We start from the raw sequence: 21,932 nt of genomic DNA, 5'->3' as shown, positions 1-21,932 counted from the left end.
TTATATTTTTTAAGTGTTTTTCCTTTTTACAGTAATGTATTGTAATGTAATGTGTATTATGTCAATAATAGGGTGCTATTGGGTGGTCAGTAATTGGGTGGTCAGTAATAGGGTGGTCAGTAATTGGGTGGTGAGTAATAGGGTGCTTTTGGGTGGTCAGTAATAGGGTGCTATTGGGTGGTCAGTAATAGGGTGCTAATGGGTGGTCAGTAATAGGGTGGTCAGTAATTGGGTGCTAATGGGTGGTCAGTAATTGGGTGGTCAGTAATAGGGTGCTTTTGGGTGGTCAGTAATAGGGTGCTAATGGGTGGTCAGTAATAGGGTGGTAATGGGTGGTCAGTAATAGGGTGGTCAGTAATTGGGTGGTCAGTAATAGGGTGCTATTGGGTGGTCAGTAATTGATGTTTGGATCCCTGTATGCTTATAGAACTATGACAAAAGTATGACCTCACACTGACATAGTCTACCTTGTGCACAGAGAAAGCAAAAGCCAGATGTGTTTTTTATTCAGACCATCAGTGTGTAGTTGGCACATTGTGTGCTTATTATTGTGATGGCTTGTGTTTACTGTTAGATACTTAAAAACACCATTTTTAATGGCGTGAAGAGTTGTTTAACTACAATGTTTTGCTGATTGGGTGAAAGGTTTTCCTATTTGTGTGTAGAGTTTTGCAAAAAAAGCCATAGTTACAAAAAATGTGCTTAAGCAATCAGGAAAAACTGTAATACACACACACACACACACACACACACACACACACACACATACACACACACATACATACACACACACACACACACACATGTGCACACACACACACACGTGCACACACGCACACACACATGCACACACACACACATACACACACACATACACACACACACACATGTGCACACACACACACATCGCACACACACACACACACACACACACACACACACACACACACACACACACACACACACACACACACACACACACACACACACACACACACACAGCTAGACATATTACAGATGACCTTTGACTGGGTGTTGTGACTCCAAACAGACAGAGTAATTACAGTTTTTTCTGATTGCTTAGGCACATTTTTTGTAACCATGGCTTTTTTTGCAAAACTCTACACACAAATGGCAAAACCTCTCACCCAATCAGCAAAACATTGTAGTTCTCTTGCAAAAGCTAACACACCTTGCTTAACTCTTCACACACAATAGTGTTTTCAGATCTAACAGTAAACACAAGCCATCACAATAGTAAGCACACAAATGTGCCAACAACACACTGATGGTATGGAATAAAAACACATCTGGCTTTTGCTTTCTGTGCACAAGGTAGACTATGTCAGTGTGAGGTCATACTTTTGTCATAGTTCTGTAAACATACAGGGATCCAAACTTCAAGTATTAGTGTTTATTTACACATCATAACAAACACAAGTGTGTTTTTCCAAGTCAAACACAAAATAGCATTTCACTGAGACAAAACAAATCAGTCTACATCGGGTCGTCTCTCTCAAAATTTCGTGTATATCACATGCAATGTCTTAGTCCAAGGCACCAGGGAAAATATCTTCTGGAATGCCGTATCCAGGCCTGACATGACAATATCCCCACATGTAGACCGGGGAAAATATCTTCTGGAATGCCGTATCCAGGCCTGACATGACAATATCCCCACATGTAGACCGGGGAAAATATCTTCTGGAATGCCGTATCCAGGCCTGACATGACAATATAATAAAGACAAGACAATAAAAGGGCTATTTCTTTCTCTTCTTACCCTTCCTCTTCCCCCTCCCCATCCTCCTCTTGCTCCTCCCCATCCTCCTCTTGCTCCTCCCCATCCTCCTCTTCCCCCTCCCCATCCTCCTCTTCCCCCTCCCCATCCTCCTCTTGCTCCTCCCATATCCTCCTCTTCCCCCTCCCCATCCTCATCTTGCTCCTCCCATCCTCCTCTTGCTCCTCCCCATCCGCATCTTGCTCCTCCCCATCCTCCTCTTGCTCCTCCCCATCCTCATCTTGCTCCTCCCATCCTCCTCTTGCTCCTCCCCATCCTCATCTTGCTCCTCCCATCCCTCCTCTGCTCCCTCCCCATCCTCCCTCTTTTGCCTCCCCTTTGTCCCTCTTCCTCTAACTTCACCTCCTTGTCCTTTGTCATCCCTCTCCTTCTCCTCACCTCTTCACCTCTCTGCATCCCTCTCTCCCTCCCTCCCTCTCTCCCCCCCTACTTCTTCACCTCCACATCCTATTCTTCAGCCTCCTCTAATTTTTACTCTTTCTCACTCTTCCTGCTCACCCATTGTACCCATTGTACATGACCTGTGGCTTATTTTATAGTGCTTAGGCTGATTACAAAGTGAACTACACCATTCAAAACAGTTTTCACATGAGAAAGTGTGCCAGAGAGTTGGCAAAATAGTGAAAATAATAGCCATACATGTGTATAGATTTGCTAGGAGTGTGTTGATCATTTGGAAATTGAGTGTAAAGCAGTGACTTTTGTTTACAGTTCTGCAAAAAGAGTGCTGTGCAGTGAATTGTGCCTACAGTTGTGCAAAGTGTGTGTTATAAAATTGCAAACTGTGTGCAAAGCAGTGTTTGTGCTTTTAGTTTTGCGAACTCAGTGAGTGGTATTGCTATAAGTATTAATAGTTTTAGGAATTGTGCTATAAGAATCACAGTTGTGTTTAAGCATTCAGAAAAAACTGTAGTGGAGCTTCTTCCTGATGAGTCATGACAACATCAGTTCATCTGGGGCACACATGTTCAACAGAAGGGCTCGTTGGTTTATGGATGTTCTAATTCTACAGTTCATTCCTTACAGTTTTTTTCAATTGCTTACACACTAAATCTTTGCTTGTCACACAATTTTCTAAACATGTCTTCCAAACATCATAACCCCACACCAAATATGCAAATCCATACACTAATTCTCAATGTTTGACTCAGTTTTCAATTTACTAAAACACATTTTGCAAAACACCACACAAATTTCTATTTAACACACAAAAATCTAACAGGAAGTAACTTGATTTCGTTTTTCAAACACAACCCATTAAAATGCCACTACATCACCAGTGCTTCACTCTCTCTCCTCACATGTGTAAACACTCATTACTTTACGGAACACCATCCAATCATTGCCTTAGTATACTGTATACTTAGCATACTGTAGGCCTATGAATAGATATACTCTATATGTAGGTATGGACCCTTTCAATCTGCTCCTACTCTCAATCTACTCCTTGACTCAAGATGCTACCCAACTTCAGTTGCAATAGTCATCTCACGAACTGACTACTGTAATGTTCTCCTGACAGGTCTCCCAGCCTGTGCAGTGAAACCACTTCAGATGATCCAGAACGCGCGGCTTCTGGTCTACAACCAACCCAAAAGGCACATGTGCCACCCCGCTGCTCATCCAGCTACACTGGCTACCTATGGCGCTGCCCGTGATCAAATTCAAGGCTCTAACGCTTGCCTACAAGCAGTCTCCGTTCTGCTCCCACCTACTTTGAATGCCCCCATACAGACATACGCTATACCCCAGGACCAGCCAAGGCCTCAGATCTAACGACGCCTAGCTCCTACCACCGGGTACGCTCAAGCCAATCCAAACTTTTCTCATCTGTTGTTCTGTTGCATCATCAGCTCCTACAAGGGCAGAGACATCCTTCTCCATTTTCAGAAAACTCCTGAAGACCCAGCTCTTTAGAGAACATCTCCTCTCATAGCAACACTTACAACAAGTCTTACTGATCCTAGCACTCACCAGTCGTCTCAAACTGACAAGTAACTGTTAAAACAGCACTCACTGATGCACTTATTCTTACTGTACTCTAATGTTTTAAATTGTCCTAAAATTGTTGAGAACTGCTCTAAAACTTAAACTGTTTACTATGTTGTTAGTCGCTTTGGCTAAAAAGCGTCAGCCAAATGTAATGTAATGTAATGCTCCTAAAAGATTTCCGGTTGAAATGTTCAGAATCAATGCAGATACTTTGAAAGGAAAATTACAGTAATCGGACTTTAGCTTACAGTAATGTTCTACAAAAAGTCGACTTTATGTCAAACTTGACATTGTTTTTTTTCTCTATTTTTGTTTATCCCCAGGTTAGCATTAGCTTAATACATTTGACCCCAAGACCTATGAATACATACACAACCCCCCACCCACCCACACACACACACGCACACACACACACACACACACACACACACACCTCTTTGGAAAAAGTTTTTTTCATGCTGGCTGTACAATTCTTTATTCGCAGCAAATTATTTGGGAAAAATCACTATTTTTGGTTTCAATATTACTTGCATTTTTCACTGTATATTTCAACTTCTCTGTGTAGATACCATAACTTTCACTCTTACGGATATACATATATAAAGCCTATGAAAGACAGAAGAGCTTTAAGTTTTGAGCAACAGTGTGTACATGATGTATCCAAAATGTCATATTATGACAAAAGTGTTCATAATGTGAGGCGAATGTTTGATTTATGTTTATGGCATTTTGAATGTTGTGTGTCATTTTGCTGGAGATTTGAGGCCTTTTGCATTTTGTGTGAGCAATTGTGAGTTTTGAAAAATAGAGTTTTGAAAATGTGTGTAAACAGTTGTAAAAAACTGTAAAATAAAATAAGGGCTGAATTTGAACACACACACAGACACACACACACATTCCTTAAAATAAGGCGTGAATTTACTCAGATCTCAAGCAATTCAGTGAAATCAGAGAAAGAGAAATTCTGAAATGATATGTGCTGCCAGTCATAGATTCCTAATAATAATAATGATGATGATGATGATGATGATAATAATGTGTGTGTGTTCAATTCAATTCCAATCTTTATTTCAGACTCAGATAGCACTCCATAGCATATAACAATAATGAAATAAATAAAATTATAATGAAAGTACATCATACACAATACACACACACAAACACACACACACACACAGTGCATGCACATAAACACACACTCAAACAACTGTTAAAAAATCTTAACAGAAAACTATCGCCTCTCTCTGCACTACCCAGCATTTTTGCTGCCAACCTTGAGCCAACCCTCTGATAAGCGCTCAGTAGCCGTACAGACGGAACAGGACATCAACAATTCAGCCAAACAATAACAATAACAATAACAAAAAACTCTGCACAAGCTGAAACATTCATGCCGAACCCCCAACACACACACACACACACATGCACGCACACACGCACGCACGCATGCACATAGAATCATGCCGAACATCCCCCCCCCCCACACACACACACTCACATGCACGCACGCATGCACGCAGAGTCAGCGCCAAACCCCCGCCCTAACACACACACACTCACATGCACGCACGCATGCACGCAGAGTCATGCCGAACCCCCCAACACACACACACACACACACTCACACGCACATGCACGCACACACGCATGCACGCAGAGTCATGCCGAACCCCCAACACACACAATAATAATACTCACACGCACATGCATCGCACACACGCGACGCACGTATGCACGCAGAGTCATGCCGAACTTCAACACACACACACACTCACATGCACGCATGCACGCAGAGTCATGCCGAACCCCCCCCTGCTGAAGGGCCCTCTGCTCCCTCACTGAAATAAAGACCTGAACATGAACAGCCCGCTCAACAATGCGCAGCACACACACACACGCACACACACACACACACACACACACACTCAACAATGCCCAACACACACACACACACACACACTCAACAATGCCCAACACACACACACACGCACACACACACACACACTCAACAATGCCTAGCACACACACACACACACACACACACACACACTCAACAATGCCCAGCCACCTCTATCTATGCTATCACTGTTATAGGGCCAAAGAAAGTTGTACAACAAGTCGGCTTTTTTTAAACGGAACCACATGTTTCCTTTTGCGTGCTATAAAGGCATGCGTGTTTGTGTGTGTGTGTGTGTGTGTGTTTCCTTTTGCATGGCTAGTGTTTCCTTTTGCGTGCTATAAAGGCATGGCTAGTGTTTCCTTTTGCGTGCTATAAAGGCATGGCTAGTGCCTGTAGCAGTGGTGGGCCCCACTAGTGGGGAATAAAGACATGACAGGTGGGGCGTGATGAACAGGAGGACATTTGTATTTTGTGCCTATCTTTATTACAATGCCTTTCTTTTTTGACAAGGAAGATCAGTTTCAAAAACAACATAGCCGCACACAAACATACACTGTAACAAGATTCTGTGATTTTCACAGCATCACTGCTGTTTTTGAGAAAAATGTGTACTGTATTTGTGAATACAGTATGTTGCTGTAGTTTCGCTATGAATTATGGTCAAAAATGGTCAAACTACAGTACTAAAAAAATTTGCTGCGAATCATAACATAGTAATAAATCTGACTCCTCCTCACTTGTCAGCTTTTTTGAAAATGTTGAAAAACATGGCGAAAATCAGTTGAGTTTTCTGTTTTCTTTTTTGCACATAAATACAAAGTTAAGCTCCAGGATAGCAAGGTGACATTGATATTATGTTGATTTCCCATCCAAATCATCATTTTGAAAAGATATTGAAAAGTCATGGATTTATGGTTTACTGGGAAATTTTGACGTGGTGATTGAAAGCGCACCGCGCGACGACGTTTGAACTGTCGGGCGGAGATCATTTTGAGCAACAGTTCAGTAGGTCAACTCAACGGTGTTCAGCACTCTGTCAAGTTCGCAGCTCCACCTTAATGGTAAGCAAGCATTTATTTATGTAACGTTAATGTTTCATTGTGAAATTGTACTACATTAAATTCGGGCATGTGTACAGTCTATCTATAATGCGTTGTACTGTCTAACTTACAAACTCATCCATGCTTGTTGGATCAACTCTTTGCTAAGTAAGTAAGGTTAGGCTAGCTATCATAGTTGCTGTTGCTGTGAAGGTGGCATTAACGTTACGTTTTATGTTACGCTAACGCTTTGGCAGTCTCATTTATATTAGGCCTACCTTAGTTCTCAGTAAGTTATAGTTTATTATATTCATATAATTTATATAAAACATTCGCTAGTAGTACTAGGCCTAGTATGTTACTGTCACAATGTTAGGCTGAAGATGATGTGCTGCTGGTTAACGTTAACGGGAGGTTTAGCTGCTACCAGCTAACTTATGTAACGTTAACTCATCGTAATCAGTACATATATCTATGTGTTGCTGCAAGCAAACATCATCAATGAGCTCACCCAGCTGGCTAACGCTAGCAGCTAAATATACCTTGCTAAACTGAGTTATGCTAACACCATCTTCAGCCTGTCATTTTGACAGTAAACTCAAAACATACAGTATATATATACATGATTATTCTAAAGTTTCACTTGTAAGTAGCCTTCAGTTTCAGTTGAAAATTGTTATCTAACACTGTTTATCTTTTTTTCTTCTATTTCTGCTAGTTGCTGCTTCACTCTGCTACTGGTGGTGGATCAGGCTGACTGCAACCGTTGGTCTAACGTTAGGATGCAGCACCCATAATTTCTAAACGGAAAAAAGTGAATAAATGTACTTGCTTTTCAAACTGATAACAAGTTGTCAATGGTTATTTATGCAAGTTTGTGTAGCCTAAACCATACCTAGGTTTAGTCAAATTTATCCTGGCTGTAGATAAAGCAGGATAAGAATTTCCCAAAATTACTGTATATAATATTACAGCACTGGTATTACTACTGTACTAAGTTACAGTATGATCCATAAGTACTGTGGATTAAAAAATACGGTGAACAATTCAATACTGTATACATTACAGCACTGGTAGTACTACTGTAGTTTGCATTTACAGTATCAGGCATAGGTACTGTGATTTCATATACAGTAGGTGTACTGTAGAGTGAAAAACAGCAACTTGCTGGTTATTTGCTGCCAGCAAGTTGCTGTAAATTTTACGTTAAACTTTTTACAGTGTAGGAGTCATAAACATACCGACATATGAATTAAAACATCATCAGATCCAGCAGACTTAAACGGGAAAAGGAATATGGAACCAAAATGCGAAAATAATATTTTAATGTTACCATTTTGCCAGGGTGATTGGGTCAGGTAGGGCAGGTGAAATTGCCCACCTCTAAAGTGGGGCATGACAGAGAAAGTTTGAGAACCACTGGCCTATAGTGGCAACCGGGTCAACCGGGGGGCAGCCATGGCCTACTGGGGGGCAGCAGTACTGGTTACTTAGGGGCAGCCGTGGCCTACTGGTTAGCGCTTCGGACTTGTAACCGGAGGGTTGCCGGTCAGAACCCCGAGCAGTAGGCCACGGCTGAAGTGCCCTTGAGCAAGGCACCTAACCCCTCACTGCTCCCCGAGCGCCGTTGTTGTTTCAGGCAGCTCACTGCGCCGGGATTAGTGTGTGCTTCACCTCACTGTGTGTTCACTGTGTGCTGAGTGTGTTTCACTAATTCACGGATTGGGATAAATGCAGAGACCAAATTTCTCTCACGGGATTAAAAGAGTATATATACTTATAAGCGGGATAACAGCATTCGAGGATAATAGCATGGACAGTTAACTTGTTTACAGTTGATTCCATTGCTTCCAGGCTCAACTGTTGTCCTACTATAGTGGTTATATACCATTTATAAGCATTGATATGGAACGGTGATTAAACTTTTTTTTTTAACAGATCTACTTCATAGGTGTCCTGTTATTCAGAATTACAGTAATAGCCACCCCACCAGCCAATCAGAAAAGAGTATTTCTTCTCTGGGTGATATTAACATTTACAGTGCTCTTCAGTCAGTGGTCATCCATTGAGTCTATAAAAATATAACTTATGTAAGCAGCCGGTCATCTTCTCATTAACTTGAACTGTTGTCTTTTTGGTAGGCCTATTTAATTAACGTTTGTCACATTGAGATAGCACACTCCAAATATCAATTTAGCAAATTACATATGTGATACAATAGGCTTACTTTACAATATTCTAAACTCTCAAAAGCATAAGAGCCAAACGGGAATTTTCCTACTGACATTCACTACAAGTGTATTCACATTGTATTCACATTAGCCTACTTTCCTGCCTGTGGTTGTACTGCATTCCCACTAATAACGCTTTCAACTAAGTTGAAACTTGCGGCACATAGCCGCCATCTACAGGCGTGTTTGGGAAGTTCTTAATAGTTCCTGAGTTTGATGGTCCTATTTGTCCCTTTCTAACACCCGTAGCGAGACCTATGGGATAGCTGGCTAAATAGTTAGCTCATTAGCTAGCGATAATTTTTGACGTCTTTTAAATTGAATGAGAAATCCCTCATCATAATAGTGAGTACTGAATGGAAGCGATGTGACATATTTACAGAGCAAATGTCGATATCCATATAATGCATGTACACAATGCAAAGAAATCGTTCCGTATTTTCCTGCCTAACGTTACCAACATGCTACCACCTCCTCCTTAACATAACGTTAGTTACTTAGCCACATTACAATTTATTTTGAGATTGTTTTCAGCTTTACAACATATCCTTTGATGGTTGAATGTGATTACTGGTGACTGAGATTCCCTTAATGAACACGGGGTGAACGGCAGGATTCGTGTTATGGCTTGAATAGCCAATGTTATGATATTGCATTAGCTTAGCATACAGCCTTTCTGCAGTAGTGAATGGAGTATACTGCACTCAAACAATGTTAGCCTGCCTATGTGTTGCTTACAGGTTACTGTATTTCATGTAGGCGAGATGGCTTTGGTATCGGCAGACACTAAGATCGCAGAGTTACTGACGGAGCTTCACCAACTAATCAAGCAAACGCAGGTGAACACACATACACACACACACTAGTAAAGACATGATATTTTGCAAAAGGTGGAAAAATCCAATAATCATGTGTCGGCACCAGTTGTTATCTTATCAGTTTAATTGCTATGAATACCATTTTAAATATTGCTATGCATGTTTGTGTTGTTAGGAGGAACGATCCCGAAGTGAGCACAACCTGCTCAATATTCAGAAAACCCATGAGAGAATGCAAACTGAAAACAAGAGTAAGTATGCACACACACACACATGCACACACATATACACACGTGCACACACACACAGAAAACTCATGAGAGAATGCAGACTGAAAACAAGAGTAAGTGAACACACATGCAGACACACGTGCACACACACACATGCACACACACACACAAATGCACACACATATACACACTTGCACACACACACACACGTACACACGTGCACGCACACACACACGCACAGAAAACACATGAGACAATGCATACTGAAAACCAGAGTAAGTGAACACAAACGCTCGCGCGCACACACACACACACACACATTCCAGAAAACCCACCAGAGAATGCTGTAACCAACAGTTAGCCTACTCACCACACACACACACACACACACCCATTGACTCATATAGTTGTTTCGTTGCCAGCCTCGCCGTACTACCGGACTAAACTACGTGGGCTCTACACAACAGCCAAAGCAGACGCAGAGGCAGAGTGTGGGTGAGTAACGCACGCACGCACGCACGCACGCACGCACACACACACACACACACACACACACTCACGCACACCACATACTCTACATGCATACGCACACACGCGCGCACACTTTTGCGCACACAATACACGCTATCACACTACGCACACACACACACACACACACACACACACACGCACACACACACTACGCACGCACACACTACGCATGCACGCACGCACGCACGCACACACTACACACACACTATGCACGCACACACTACACACACACTACGTACACACACTACACACACACACACACACACACACACACTACGCAAGCACACACACTACGCAGGCACTCAAGCACACACGCACGCACACACTACAAACGCATATGGCAAGCCGATTGAGCATTTATTCAGATATCTTGATATCAGGCATAATTGTCATGTACATGCAAGCCATTTCTGTCCACTAGTTAACTAGTGAGCCATTTCTGTGTGAACTAGTTAACTAGTGACAGCCAAAATGCTCACTAGTTAACTAGTAAGGCCCAAATTCTCTCTAGTTAACTAGTTCATATGTTTCATATCTTACTAGTTAACTAGTAATGCTCAGCATGTTCACAAGTTAACTAGTGGACACTGAAATGTGCACTAGTTAACTAGTTTAAAGACTTCTATATTTTACTAGTCAACTAGTAAGGTACACAAATGTTTACTAGCTGACTACTGAATGTCAAATTCCCACTTGTTAACTTCTATGAAATTTGGCCAGCCGCTTGAGCATTTATTCTTATATCTTGATATCAGGCCAACATGCAAGCCATTTTTGTCAACTAGTTAACTAGTGAGCAATGTTTGTGCACACTAGTTAACTAGTGACAGCATAAATGCCCACTAGTTAACTAGTGAACACATATTAGCTTCACTAGTTAACTAGTGAGAGCCAGAAATGTCCACTAGTTAACTAGTAAAGGCCAAAATGCATACCAGTCAGCTAGTTGAAGGCTTTTGGGTCTCACTAGTTAACTAGTGACAGCCAAAAATGTGCACATGTTTACTAGTGAAGGCAAAACTCCTCACTAGTTAACTAGTGAACCATAAACGGCTTACTAGCTAGCTAGGTGATGGCAGCAGGCTCACTAGTTAACTAGTTGATGCATCCTTTGTCCAAACTAGTTAACTAGTGAGGTCATAAATGTATACTAGTAAACTAGTTGAAGCCTAAATTCACACTAGTCAGCTAGTGGCGCAGAATTAAAATTAGGAGGCGGAGAACTCTGGAAATTGAGGCTTTCTATTGGCTCCCTATGTCCAAATAGAACATGACAACCAATCACAGCTAGAATTTCACAAAAATCCACCCACAACATTTGCATGTGGCACACAAGTTAACATGCAGGCCAAAGGAACTTTAACTAGTAAACTAGTGGCTTCAATGTGACACTTACATGTAAACTAGTGAAGGCAGAACTGCTCACTAGTTAACTAGTGAAGACACAAATGCCCACTAGTTAACTAGTGAGGTCTAAAAAGTGTCACTAGTTTACTAGTGAGCACTAAAAACACCCACTAGTAAACTAGTGATGGCAATTTCCATTCGACTAGTTAACTAGTGAGGTGCAAAAGTGTCACTAGTTTACTAGTGTGCTCCAAAACGCCCACTAGTTAACTAGTGAAGGCCATTTCAGCCCCACTAGTTAACTAGTGAGATGCCAAAATGGTCACTTGTTAACATGTAAAGGCAAAAATGCCCTCTAGTTTACTAGTGAGGGTGTTGTAGGCCTTACTAGTTAACTAGTGGCATGTATATTTTGTTCACTAGTTAACTAGTGGCATGTACAGTGCTGGCCAAAAGTATTGGCACCCATAGTAAAGTTGACTGAAAAGAGGAATATAAAATCATCTTTTGGAAATTTATCTTAATGCCTTAAGTGAAAAATGAGGAAATATCTAACCTTTAAGGACACCAATTTTCTTAGTGAATGAATAATGTATCATAAATAAATAAATGTTCTTCCTTAAAATACAGGGGTCATAAGTATTGGCACCCCTATGTTAAATTCCCATAGAGACAGGCAGATTTTTATTTTTAAAGGCCAGTTATTTCATGGATCCAGAATACTGTGCATCCTGATAAAGTTACCTTGGCCTTTGGAATTAAAATAGCCCCACATCATCACATACCCTTCACCATACCTAGAGATTGGGATGGGTGTTATTTCAGTTAGCCTATTAGCTGGTTTGATTTGCATTGAGCTCAATGAGCATCATTTGGCTCCCACTAGTTAACTAGTGTGCATATTTTGGCCCTCACTAGTTAACTAGTTCACACAAACATGGCTCACTAGTTGACAAAAATGGCTTACATGTACATGACAATTATGCCTGATATCAAGATATCAGAATAAATGCTCAATCGGCTTGCCATACACGCACACTACGCACGCACGCACACACATACACACACACTATGCACGCACACACTACGCACACACACTACACACACTACACACACACACACACACTACACACACGCACGCACGCACGCACACACACACATACACAAATCACACACACACAACGCACATGCGCACACACACACTACGCACGCACACACACTACACACACACACCCTGCACACGCACACTACTGACGCACGCACGCACGCACGCACACACACACATACACAAATCACACACACACACACAACGCACGCATGTGCACAAATTACACACACACACACACACACACATACACAATGCCATACATTTTTGCAAGTTTTGATGGATGATTTTAGGAATACTTTATACATTTCTGGTGTGTCTGTGTTGGTGTGGTGTGATGTCTGTGTGTGTGGTGTGGTGTGGTGTGATGTGTGTGTGTGTGTGTGTGAGTACAAGAGGAAGGATAACTGTGTGTGTATGTGTTCTCCTGCAGCATTCTGAGGCGAGCGCTGGATAAAATAGCAGAGATCAAATCCCTTCTGGAGGAGAGACGCATAGGTGAGACAGGCGTGTGTGAGTCCGTGAGTCAGCCTCTGGGTTTGTGTGTGTGTGAGTGAGAGTATGTCTACACATAGACACTTATAGTGTGTGTTTGTGTGTCCGTGTCCCTGTTCTAGCTGCTAAGATGGCGGGGGTGTACAGTGACTCGGACCCCCCCAGGAAGACCATGAGGAGGGGGGTGCTGATGACCCTCCTGCAGCAGTCCGCGATGACCCTGCCCCTATGGATCGGCAAACCAGGAGACAGGTAACACACACACACACACACACACACACACACACATACACACACACACACGCCATGACCCTGCCTCTATGTATCGGCAAACCAGGAGACAGGTAACACACACACACACACACACACACACACACACACACACACACACACACACCATGACCCTGCCCCTGTGGATCGGCAAACCAGGAGACAGGTAACACACACACACACACACACACACACACACACACACATACACACACCATGACCCTGCCCCTGTGGATCGGCAAACCAGGAGACAGGTGACACACACACACACACACACACACACACACACACACACACACACGCCATGACCCTGCCCCTGTGGATCGGCAAACCAGGAGACAGGTAACACACACACTCACACACGCGCGCACTCACACACTCAGCAGAATCCCCCTTTACCCAACTAAGGCAAACACACACACACACACACACTCACTCCCATGAGTTACTTTATTTTCCATCCAGCATCTTTTGTGTTTGTTAATTTTTAAATGTTGTTGTCATGTCTTGGTGTCACGGCTATGCTGGCGACTACGCCTCTCCGTCTGGCATCTGTTGTTTTGTGTCAATGTCTTGTATGTGGAGCGCTTTGGGTTGCACTCTGCATGTTAAAGGAAAATTCCGGTATTTAGCACTTTGAGTCCATTTTCTGGTTTGTTTTAGATGAACTAGAGTGGTGGACACAGACATTTTGACGATTGGTCCTGTCTCGACCTTTCTGACTCGTTTTGAATCGCCTTTGACTGCTCAGGGTGGCTGCCAACAGGCATACTGTAGGCTACTCAAACATGTCCTAAAACAACCCTTAACGTTCGTTTTCAAAACTGGGCAACTCACCGAGTGGTTAGTGGTGTTCGTTGATGTTCCAAAACAAGTAGCGTAGCGAAATAAGTTTCTGTCGTGTTTTATTTGGCATTTTGTAAAATCCCATTGATTTCTTTAGGAAGACTCATTGCACGTTGATATTACTGCGCCACCGTCTATGCTTCAGGTTCAAATATTGAGCGGAAGTTTAAACACGGTTGTAAGGTGTCTGAATAAATAGTTCCACAATAGGCCTAGCAAATAAGACGGCTGGAAATCATACATTGCGCCGATATATTTGCTTTTAATAGTCAACGAACTCCACGAACCACTTGGTGAGTTGCACAGTTTTGAAAACGAACGTTAACCCTTAGAACCCTAAGCTGTTTTTAGGGCATTTTCACTACCTTTATTCATAAGGATTTATTCTGGTCATTTTAAGTGCCACACACACATATTATATATTGTTTTTTTCAGCAGAGTCTAGGCTATTCAGATCTGCCATAATGTCATGTATTAGTAATAGCATTGATTTTATTTCGACTTTTAAAGAATTAAAATACAAAAAGCATATTATAAAAATTCTTATATTTTGACATGTATCTCACCACAGCAAGCTCATAGCTCTACGTGCATTTCATGTGTGTGTAGGGCAGACTGTCCTGAATCAGGCAATATAATTGCCATGTTGGAGGGATACTCTGGGGCTGAGTAATTTACAGAAATATATGGTGTGTGATTTACAGAAATAAATGCCATTTTTTATTTAGTGATGAAAAATGACCTTTCTGCGCTCCATATCTGTGGCACGAACTGATCTGACCTGACTTGACCCGAGTTTGCGTGTTAGCCTGTGTGACTATGGTGTAGGCACTCATGATGATTCTCAACTTATTACTGCATTGCCATGAACAAAGTAAAGGCAAAAAGGTGTTTGTTGAACAAATTGGGATGCAATGTGAGCCTTGAATTGGATGCCATGCAGGAATTTGCTAGGATCTCAAACCCGGATTATGAACATGCTTTGCCATAGAGAAACACACGATAGCGTTGGATTATAAACATGCTTTGCCAAAAAAAACAGACAAAAACGTGGGGTAAGTCCAGCTATATGAAGTTATTATTTTGCTGTCACTTCGTCTGTTTTATAACCCAGAAGGATGTACTTGGTATCAAATGATAGCTCTGTGTCTCCTCTCTCATCTGACATGCGGGCATATCTATCCGATCAATGGTCCGCGAGTAATTCAAACGAGTAATTGGTGTGCAGCATTGGCTTGTGTACATGACGCTATTATTTTGCAGTCATATCGCCTGTTTTATAAGCCAGAAGGATCGATATACATTGTACCAATGGATAGCCCTGTGTCTCCTCTTTCATCTGATATGCTTGCCATATCTATGCGATCAATGGGTTCATGAAAGTAATTCAAAAGAGTAATGGGTGCGCAGGTGAACGAGAGAAGTATAGACAGTTAATATGATGCAATTTGATTTAATTTCATGATTTTTTTAATTTTCATACTTGATCGTACAGACAAGTGTGTAGTCTTGTTGAAAGCCCCACTTCTGCTCTGTCAATGCTAATAAAGGTTTCATCTCGCTGCGATGAACGGTTCCGAGCAATGTGACCCGAGAAGAAAGGGTGTGTTTTTTGACGCACTTTGCGTCAATCGGGTTCTAAGGGTTAAAGGTTGTTTTAGGACATGTTTGAGTAGGCTACTACAGTATGCCTTTTGGCAGCCACCCTGAGCAGTCAAAGGCGATTAAACGAGTCAGAAAAGTCGAGACAGGACCAATCGTCAAAATTTCGGTGTCCATCACTCTAGTTCATCCAAAACAAAACCGGAATTTTCCTTTAAATGCACTATACTAAATAAAACTGACTTGACTTTTATATTATGTTACTGTCCTATGAGTGTGTTACATGAATAATACTCCCCCCCCGGTGTTACTGTCCTATGAATGTGTTACATGAATAATGCTCCCCCCCCAGTCCCCCCCCCCTGTGTGGGGCGATGCCTGCGAGTGGCGACTACGTGGCCAAGCAGGGCGATAAGGTGGCGGCGCGCGTCAAAGCCGTCGATGGGGACGAGCAGTGGATCCTTGCCGAGGTCGTCAGCTACAACCACTCCACCAACAAGTAACTATCCACCAATCAGAATGCACACTCCAAAACACCACTCCACCAATCAGAACGCACACTCCAAAACACCACTCCACCAATCAGAACGCACACTCCAAAACACCACTCCACCAAGAAGTAACTATCAGCCAAACACAACGCACACTTAGAGGCTCTCAGCCAATCACAGTAACAGTTAGCTGATATAGACCTCTCCAGAATAAGTCCCGCCTCCGTAACTTCCGTATCCATCCAACTTCCGGGCGTCGATTGTCTATGGGAAATAACATGGCGTTTCGAAATATCATACCGGTAAAACATCTGTAGGTGACAAAGTAGAAAAAAAAGGTGGGCCGATTGGCCTACACACTTCTGCCATCTAGTTTCCACTGGATTTTTTGATTGTCGGTGCCGTTAAAGTAGAAATATATCAGTAAGAAGCACTAAGCTAACGCACGCTTCAGACGCCGCGACTCCCCCAGTCAAGGTTGCATAGCAACGGCAATGTTTCATAGTTTGTATTCACCGAAATGGAGTTTGTGACACCAGAGCCTGTCTACAGAGGTGGCACTAACCCTCGTGGAAATCATCATGTTTGATAGGTTGTTAATACATTCTGAAAAACGCATTGTTCTGATCAAGTTCATGCAAAATAAAGCTATCGACTCAATACGATTCAGCCTCTGATTCCTAGTCTGCTTATCATTATCTGTTTTTCGTGAAAAAAAATCTCATCTCGTCATGTCTTTAGTGTCTTCGTCGGCAATTTCTTTCTTTTTCAAATATCTCAATAACAGCCAACAAACTCGCAGTCAAACCAAAGTTAAGTCATGTTGAAAAGAGGCTGAACCTTGCAAACGATTTACATTTATAGACCACTGAAACCACGCATGAATCACACGTGAAAATGACCATCAGTTAGGTTGTTGACTGGGTTGTGAGCGAGATCTAACGCCCTCCTCCGCCCGCGTACATCGGAACTAGCTCCCGGTTAGCATTAATAATCGTTTACTACTTAAACGGCACCGACAATCAAAAAATCCAGTGGAAACTAGATGGCAGAAGTGTGTAGGCCAATCTGCCCAGCAGCTTTTTCTACTTTGTCACCTACAGAGTTTGACAGGTACGATCTTTCGAAACGCCATGTTATTTCCCATAGACATTTGATGACCGGAAGTTGGATGGATACGGAAGTTACAGAAGCGGGACTTATTCTGGAGAGGTCTATGTTTGTGTTTGGAGAAGACAGAGAGAGAGAGAGAGAGAGAGAGAGAGAGAGAGTGAAAGAAAGAGTGGGGAAGAGGGCAAGTGTGTGACCTGCTTCTGTGACCTGAGTTGTGTGTGTGTGTGACCTGCTTCTGTAACCTGCAGTGTGTTGTCTTGCACTGGCCCGGACTCGAACCTGCAAAGTGCAGCACTTCGGATCAGGAGTCGAGCGTGCTAGCATTTGAGCTTAAAGCCCAGGCTGCTAGCTCTCTCACTAGCAGGACTCTTAAGGCGTTGGGTGTCGAGCACGCTAACGTTTGAGCTAAAAGCCCAGGCTGCTAGCTCTCTCACTAGCACGACTCTTAAGGCGTTGGGTGTCGAGCGCGCTAACATTTGAGCTAAAAGCCCAGGCTGCTAGCTCTCTCTCACTAGCAGGACTCTTAAGGCGTTGGGTGTCGAGCGCGCTAACGTTTGAGGTAAAAGGCCAGGCTGCTAGCTCTCTCACTAGCGCGCTAACGTTTGAGCTAAAAGCCCAGGCTGCTAGCTCTCTCACTAGCGCGCTAACGTTTGAGCTAAAAGCCCAGGCTGCTAGCTCTCTCTCATTAGCAGGACTCTTAAGGCGTCGAGAGGGAGGTTTACACAACGTACATACTGCACAGCTACGGACCAGCTGGCTACCGTTACACACACACACACACACCAGGAGCGAAGTTTACACAACGTACATACTGCACAGCTACGGACCATCGTTACACTTCATTCTGTGTGTGTGTGTGTGTGTGTTACACTTCATTGTGTGTACATGATGATGTTTTATGTGTGTGTGTGTGTGTTACATGATGTTGTTTTGTCTCTGCTGTTTTCAGGTATGAGGTTGATGACATTGACGAGGAGGGAAAAGAGTGAGTGGTATTTCACCCTTTTAACACACGCACACATACACCTGTGCACACACACGCATGCACACACACACACACGCACACACACGCGCACATACACACATACACACATACACACAAACACACATACACACAAACACCTTAGCCAACAAGACACTTTATTTTTGCTTATACGTGTACATGTGTGTCTGTGTGAATGTATATGTATTTGCATGCTTGTGTATGTATGCATGTATTTATTTGCGTGTATATGTGTGTGTGTGTGTGTGTGTGTGTATGTGTATGTGCGTGCGTGTGTGTGTATGTGCATGCGTGTGTGTGCGTGCGTGTGCGTGTGTGTGCGCGTGCGTGTGTGCATATGTGCATGCGTGTGTTGTGTGTGCGCAGCATGTGTATGTGTGTCGCGTCTTGCAGGTGTGTGTGTGCACGCAGGTGCGTATGTGTGTGCGATGCGTATGCTGCAGCGTGTGTGTGTGTGTGTGCCAGACAGAGCAATGTGTGTGTGTGTGTGTGTGTGTGTGTGTGTGTGTGTGTGTGTGTGTGTGTGTGTGTGTGTAGGAGACACACTCTGAGTCGGCGCCGCATCATCCCGCTGCCCCAGTGGAAGGCCAACCCTGAGACGGACCCTGAAGCGCTCTTCAGCAAAGACCAGCTGGTGCTCGCGCTCTACCCACAAACCACCTGCTTCTACCGGGCCCTCATACACACACCTCCGCACCGGGTAAACACACACACACACCACTTCACAGGGTAAACACACACACACACACACACCACTTGGGTAAACACACACAAAACACACACACACACACCACCTCACCAGATAATCACATGCACACACCACTTCACAGGGTAAACACACAAAAACACACACACACACACCACCTCGACAGATAATCACATGCACACACCACTCCACAGAGTAAACACACACACACACACCACTTCACCAGATAATAATAATAATAATAAGCTTTATTTGTATAGCACCTTTCATACACAGAATGCAGCTCAAAGTGCTTTACTTTTGGAGCATGTAACACAATAGAGAGAAAAAAATGTAATACTACAAACAAAATAAGAGAAGAAAATATAAGTAAAGTATACGTGTATATACTCTTGATCCCGTGAGTGTGTTTCACTTGTGGATCAAAAGAGTATATATACTTATATACTTATACTTAACCTGTGCGTGTGTGTGTGTGTGGGTGTGCGTGTGTGTGTGTCAGCCCCAGGATGACTACTCTGTGCTGTTTGAGGACACGTCGTATGCTGATGGCTAACCAGTGTGTGTGTGTCTGTGTGTCTGTGTCTGTGTGTGTGTGTGTGTGTGTGTGTGTGTGTGTGCGTGTGTGCGTGTCAGCCCCAGGATGACTACTCTGTGCTGTTTGAGGACACGTCGTACGCTGATGGCTACTCGCCGCCGCTGAATGTGGCCCAGAGATACGTGGTGGCCTGCAAGGAGAACAAGAAGAAGTGAGACGAGACGAGACGAAGGAGAGGAGACGAGACGAAGGAGAGGAGACGAAGGAGAGGAGATGAAGGAAAGGAGACGAAGGAGAGGAGATGAGATGAGAAGCAGTGAGACGAGACAAGACGAAGGAGAGGAGACGAAGGAGAGGAGGAAGAGGAGGAGACTGGGGAAGAAAAGAGGAGGAAGATTAAAAGAGAGCAGGAACATGACACACTGCTCTCCATCGCCCCCTGCTGTACTGATGCTGAATGAGTCTCTGGTGGGGTGGAGCAAAGCACTCTGGGAAAGAGTCCTTCAACATCCTCTCTATCACACACACACACACACACACACTGTCCGTCTGTCTCTCTCTCACACACACACACACTAACAAACACAAATACTAACATCTGTGACTGGTGAAACACTGTGCTTCTCCAGTCGTAGTGTGGACCAGCCTTCCGTATTCCTTTGTCTCTCTTTCTCAAACACACACACACACACACCTTCTGTCTCCCTCTCTCTGTATATTTCTTGTGTTGCCCTAATTTGTCTAATGTGTCTAATTTTTCAGCGTCTTTGCATTCAGGAATGTGATTTTGCAAAATAAAAAAGTCCATTTTGTGATAAATAAGTCAGCTGAGTCTGTTTTAAAGATGCGTCTTGACTCATAAGTGTCAGAAAGAACAAAACATTTGAGTGATTGTCAATGAGAAATGCTAGAAGGAGAAAAAGGAAGTAGGGCCTATGCTTACCCTGTCAGTTTCAACATTTTATGGCTTCCATCTACCACAATGTTATTTTCTTTATTCTCCATGACCCCTTTTTAAAAACACCTATTTGACTTTATTTTTTATTTTCCACCCTGAACATGGGCAAAATGCCCCATTGAGATCAATATGTTGTGTGTAGAGTAAACACAGGTGTGTGTGTGTGTGTGTGTGTGTGTGTAGGTATGTGTGTGTGGGCAAAATGCCCCATTGACATCAATATGTTTTGAACATGCCCTCCCCCCTGCTCGGTGATCACGTCAGAGCTAAATTTGCCTTTGCTTATAATTTTACTCTTTAGATCAATGCTACACAAATCTGCCTATTGATAAATAAAGTATCTATCTATCTATTGATCAATAAAGTATCTATCTATCTATTGATCAATAAAGCATCTATCTATTGCGCCACAAACCAGCTGACCCAGTGCAGTGGCATTTGCTTATTCTATTACCAGAAGTCAGGAGATGTTGTTATGATTATAGTTAACGCGGCTGATGTCATGTTATCTGGCTACCATGTTATCTTGCTACCGTTGTCCAAGCCAATATGTAGGCCTTCAAAGTATCATGGTTAAGTTTTTACAAACGTTTCAATGACTGCTGTGGTTAGGCAGTAAATGTTACTCTAGGGGAAACCCACAGACTGTATGAAATATAATAGGGAAATCCACACCATTAATGTTTCAAAAGCTGATGTGTCGCGCGTGTAACTGTGTCCTGTTCTCTGATTGGCTGATCATGTTGCAGCCGAGGGAGACGTCACAAAACCGCGCCAGTATCCAGGGGAAGATGTCGACAGTGGTAAGTTTGGAGCGAGATTCAACCATAACATTACAGGAGTCAGGCTTTGGGAAGGGCTCCGCTTTGATTCCTGTTATGAATACAGGCGTACGATTTGTGGCTGATTGGGAAT

At 43.0% G+C, this 21,932-nt stretch overlaps 2 protein-coding genes across 5 annotated transcripts in view; both read left to right on the top strand.

Annotated features, from left to right (window-relative positions):
- The first annotated feature begins 9,212 nt into the window (after positions 1 to 9,212).
- sgf29 (SAGA complex associated factor 29) lies at positions 9,213 to 20,881 on the top strand. Of its 3 annotated transcripts, none has more exons than XM_048233335.1 (10): positions 9,213 to 9,309; positions 9,724 to 9,803; positions 9,958 to 10,033; positions 10,435 to 10,507; positions 13,429 to 13,493; positions 13,613 to 13,742; positions 16,561 to 16,707; positions 18,762 to 18,797; positions 19,353 to 19,515; positions 20,158 to 20,881. In XM_048233335.1, exons 2-10 carry the CDS (start codon positions 9,729 to 9,731, stop codon positions 20,272 to 20,274), a joined length of 882 nt encoding a protein of 293 aa, XP_048089292.1. In that variant the 5' UTR covers positions 9,213 to 9,309; positions 9,724 to 9,728; the 3' UTR covers positions 20,275 to 20,881. The 3 variants fall into 3 exon arrangements, with proteins under 3 accessions (XP_048089292.1, XP_048089291.1, XP_048089293.1); XM_048233334.1 differs by having other exon boundaries at positions 9,705 to 9,803; XM_048233336.1 differs by lacking the exon at positions 20,158 to 20,881 and adding an exon at positions 20,024 to 20,128 and having other exon boundaries at positions 9,705 to 9,803.
- Positions 20,882 to 21,755: 874 nt separating this feature from the next.
- LOC125288018 (nuclear factor of activated T cells 2 interacting protein) overlaps positions 21,756 to 21,932 on the top strand; it is a 17,255-nt gene continuing 17,078 nt past the window's right edge. The window contains exon 1 of one of the 2 annotated variants that reach the window (XM_048234122.1): positions 21,756 to 21,820. In XM_048234122.1, coding sequence (XP_048090079.1) covers positions 21,758 to 21,820 — 63 coding nt within the window. In that variant the 5' untranslated portion in view covers positions 21,756 to 21,757. The other variant, XM_048234121.1, reaches the window with a different exon arrangement.

The sequence above is a fragment of the Alosa alosa genome, chromosome 22 (genome assembly GCF_017589495.1).
Source record: "Alosa alosa isolate M-15738 ecotype Scorff River chromosome 22, AALO_Geno_1.1, whole genome shotgun sequence".
Classification (NCBI taxonomy): Eukaryota; Metazoa; Chordata; class Actinopteri; order Clupeiformes; family Clupeidae; genus Alosa; species Alosa alosa.
Note: the sequence above shows the minus strand (reverse complement) of the source record. Positions and strands in the feature narration are given on the sequence as shown.

Coding starts and splice junctions, on each gene's coding strand:
- sgf29 (XM_048233335.1), top strand. CDS start 9,729: ATGGCTTTGGTATCGGCAGACACTAAGATCGCAGAGTTACTGACGGAG. Junction 9,804..9,957: donor AACTAATCAAGCAAACGCAG/GTGAACACACAT, acceptor TTGTGTTGTTAG/GAGGAACGATCCCGAAGTGA. Junction 18,798..19,352: donor ATTGACGAGGAGGGAAAAGA/GTGAGTGGTATT, acceptor GTGTGTGTGTAG/GAGACACACTCTGAGTCGGC.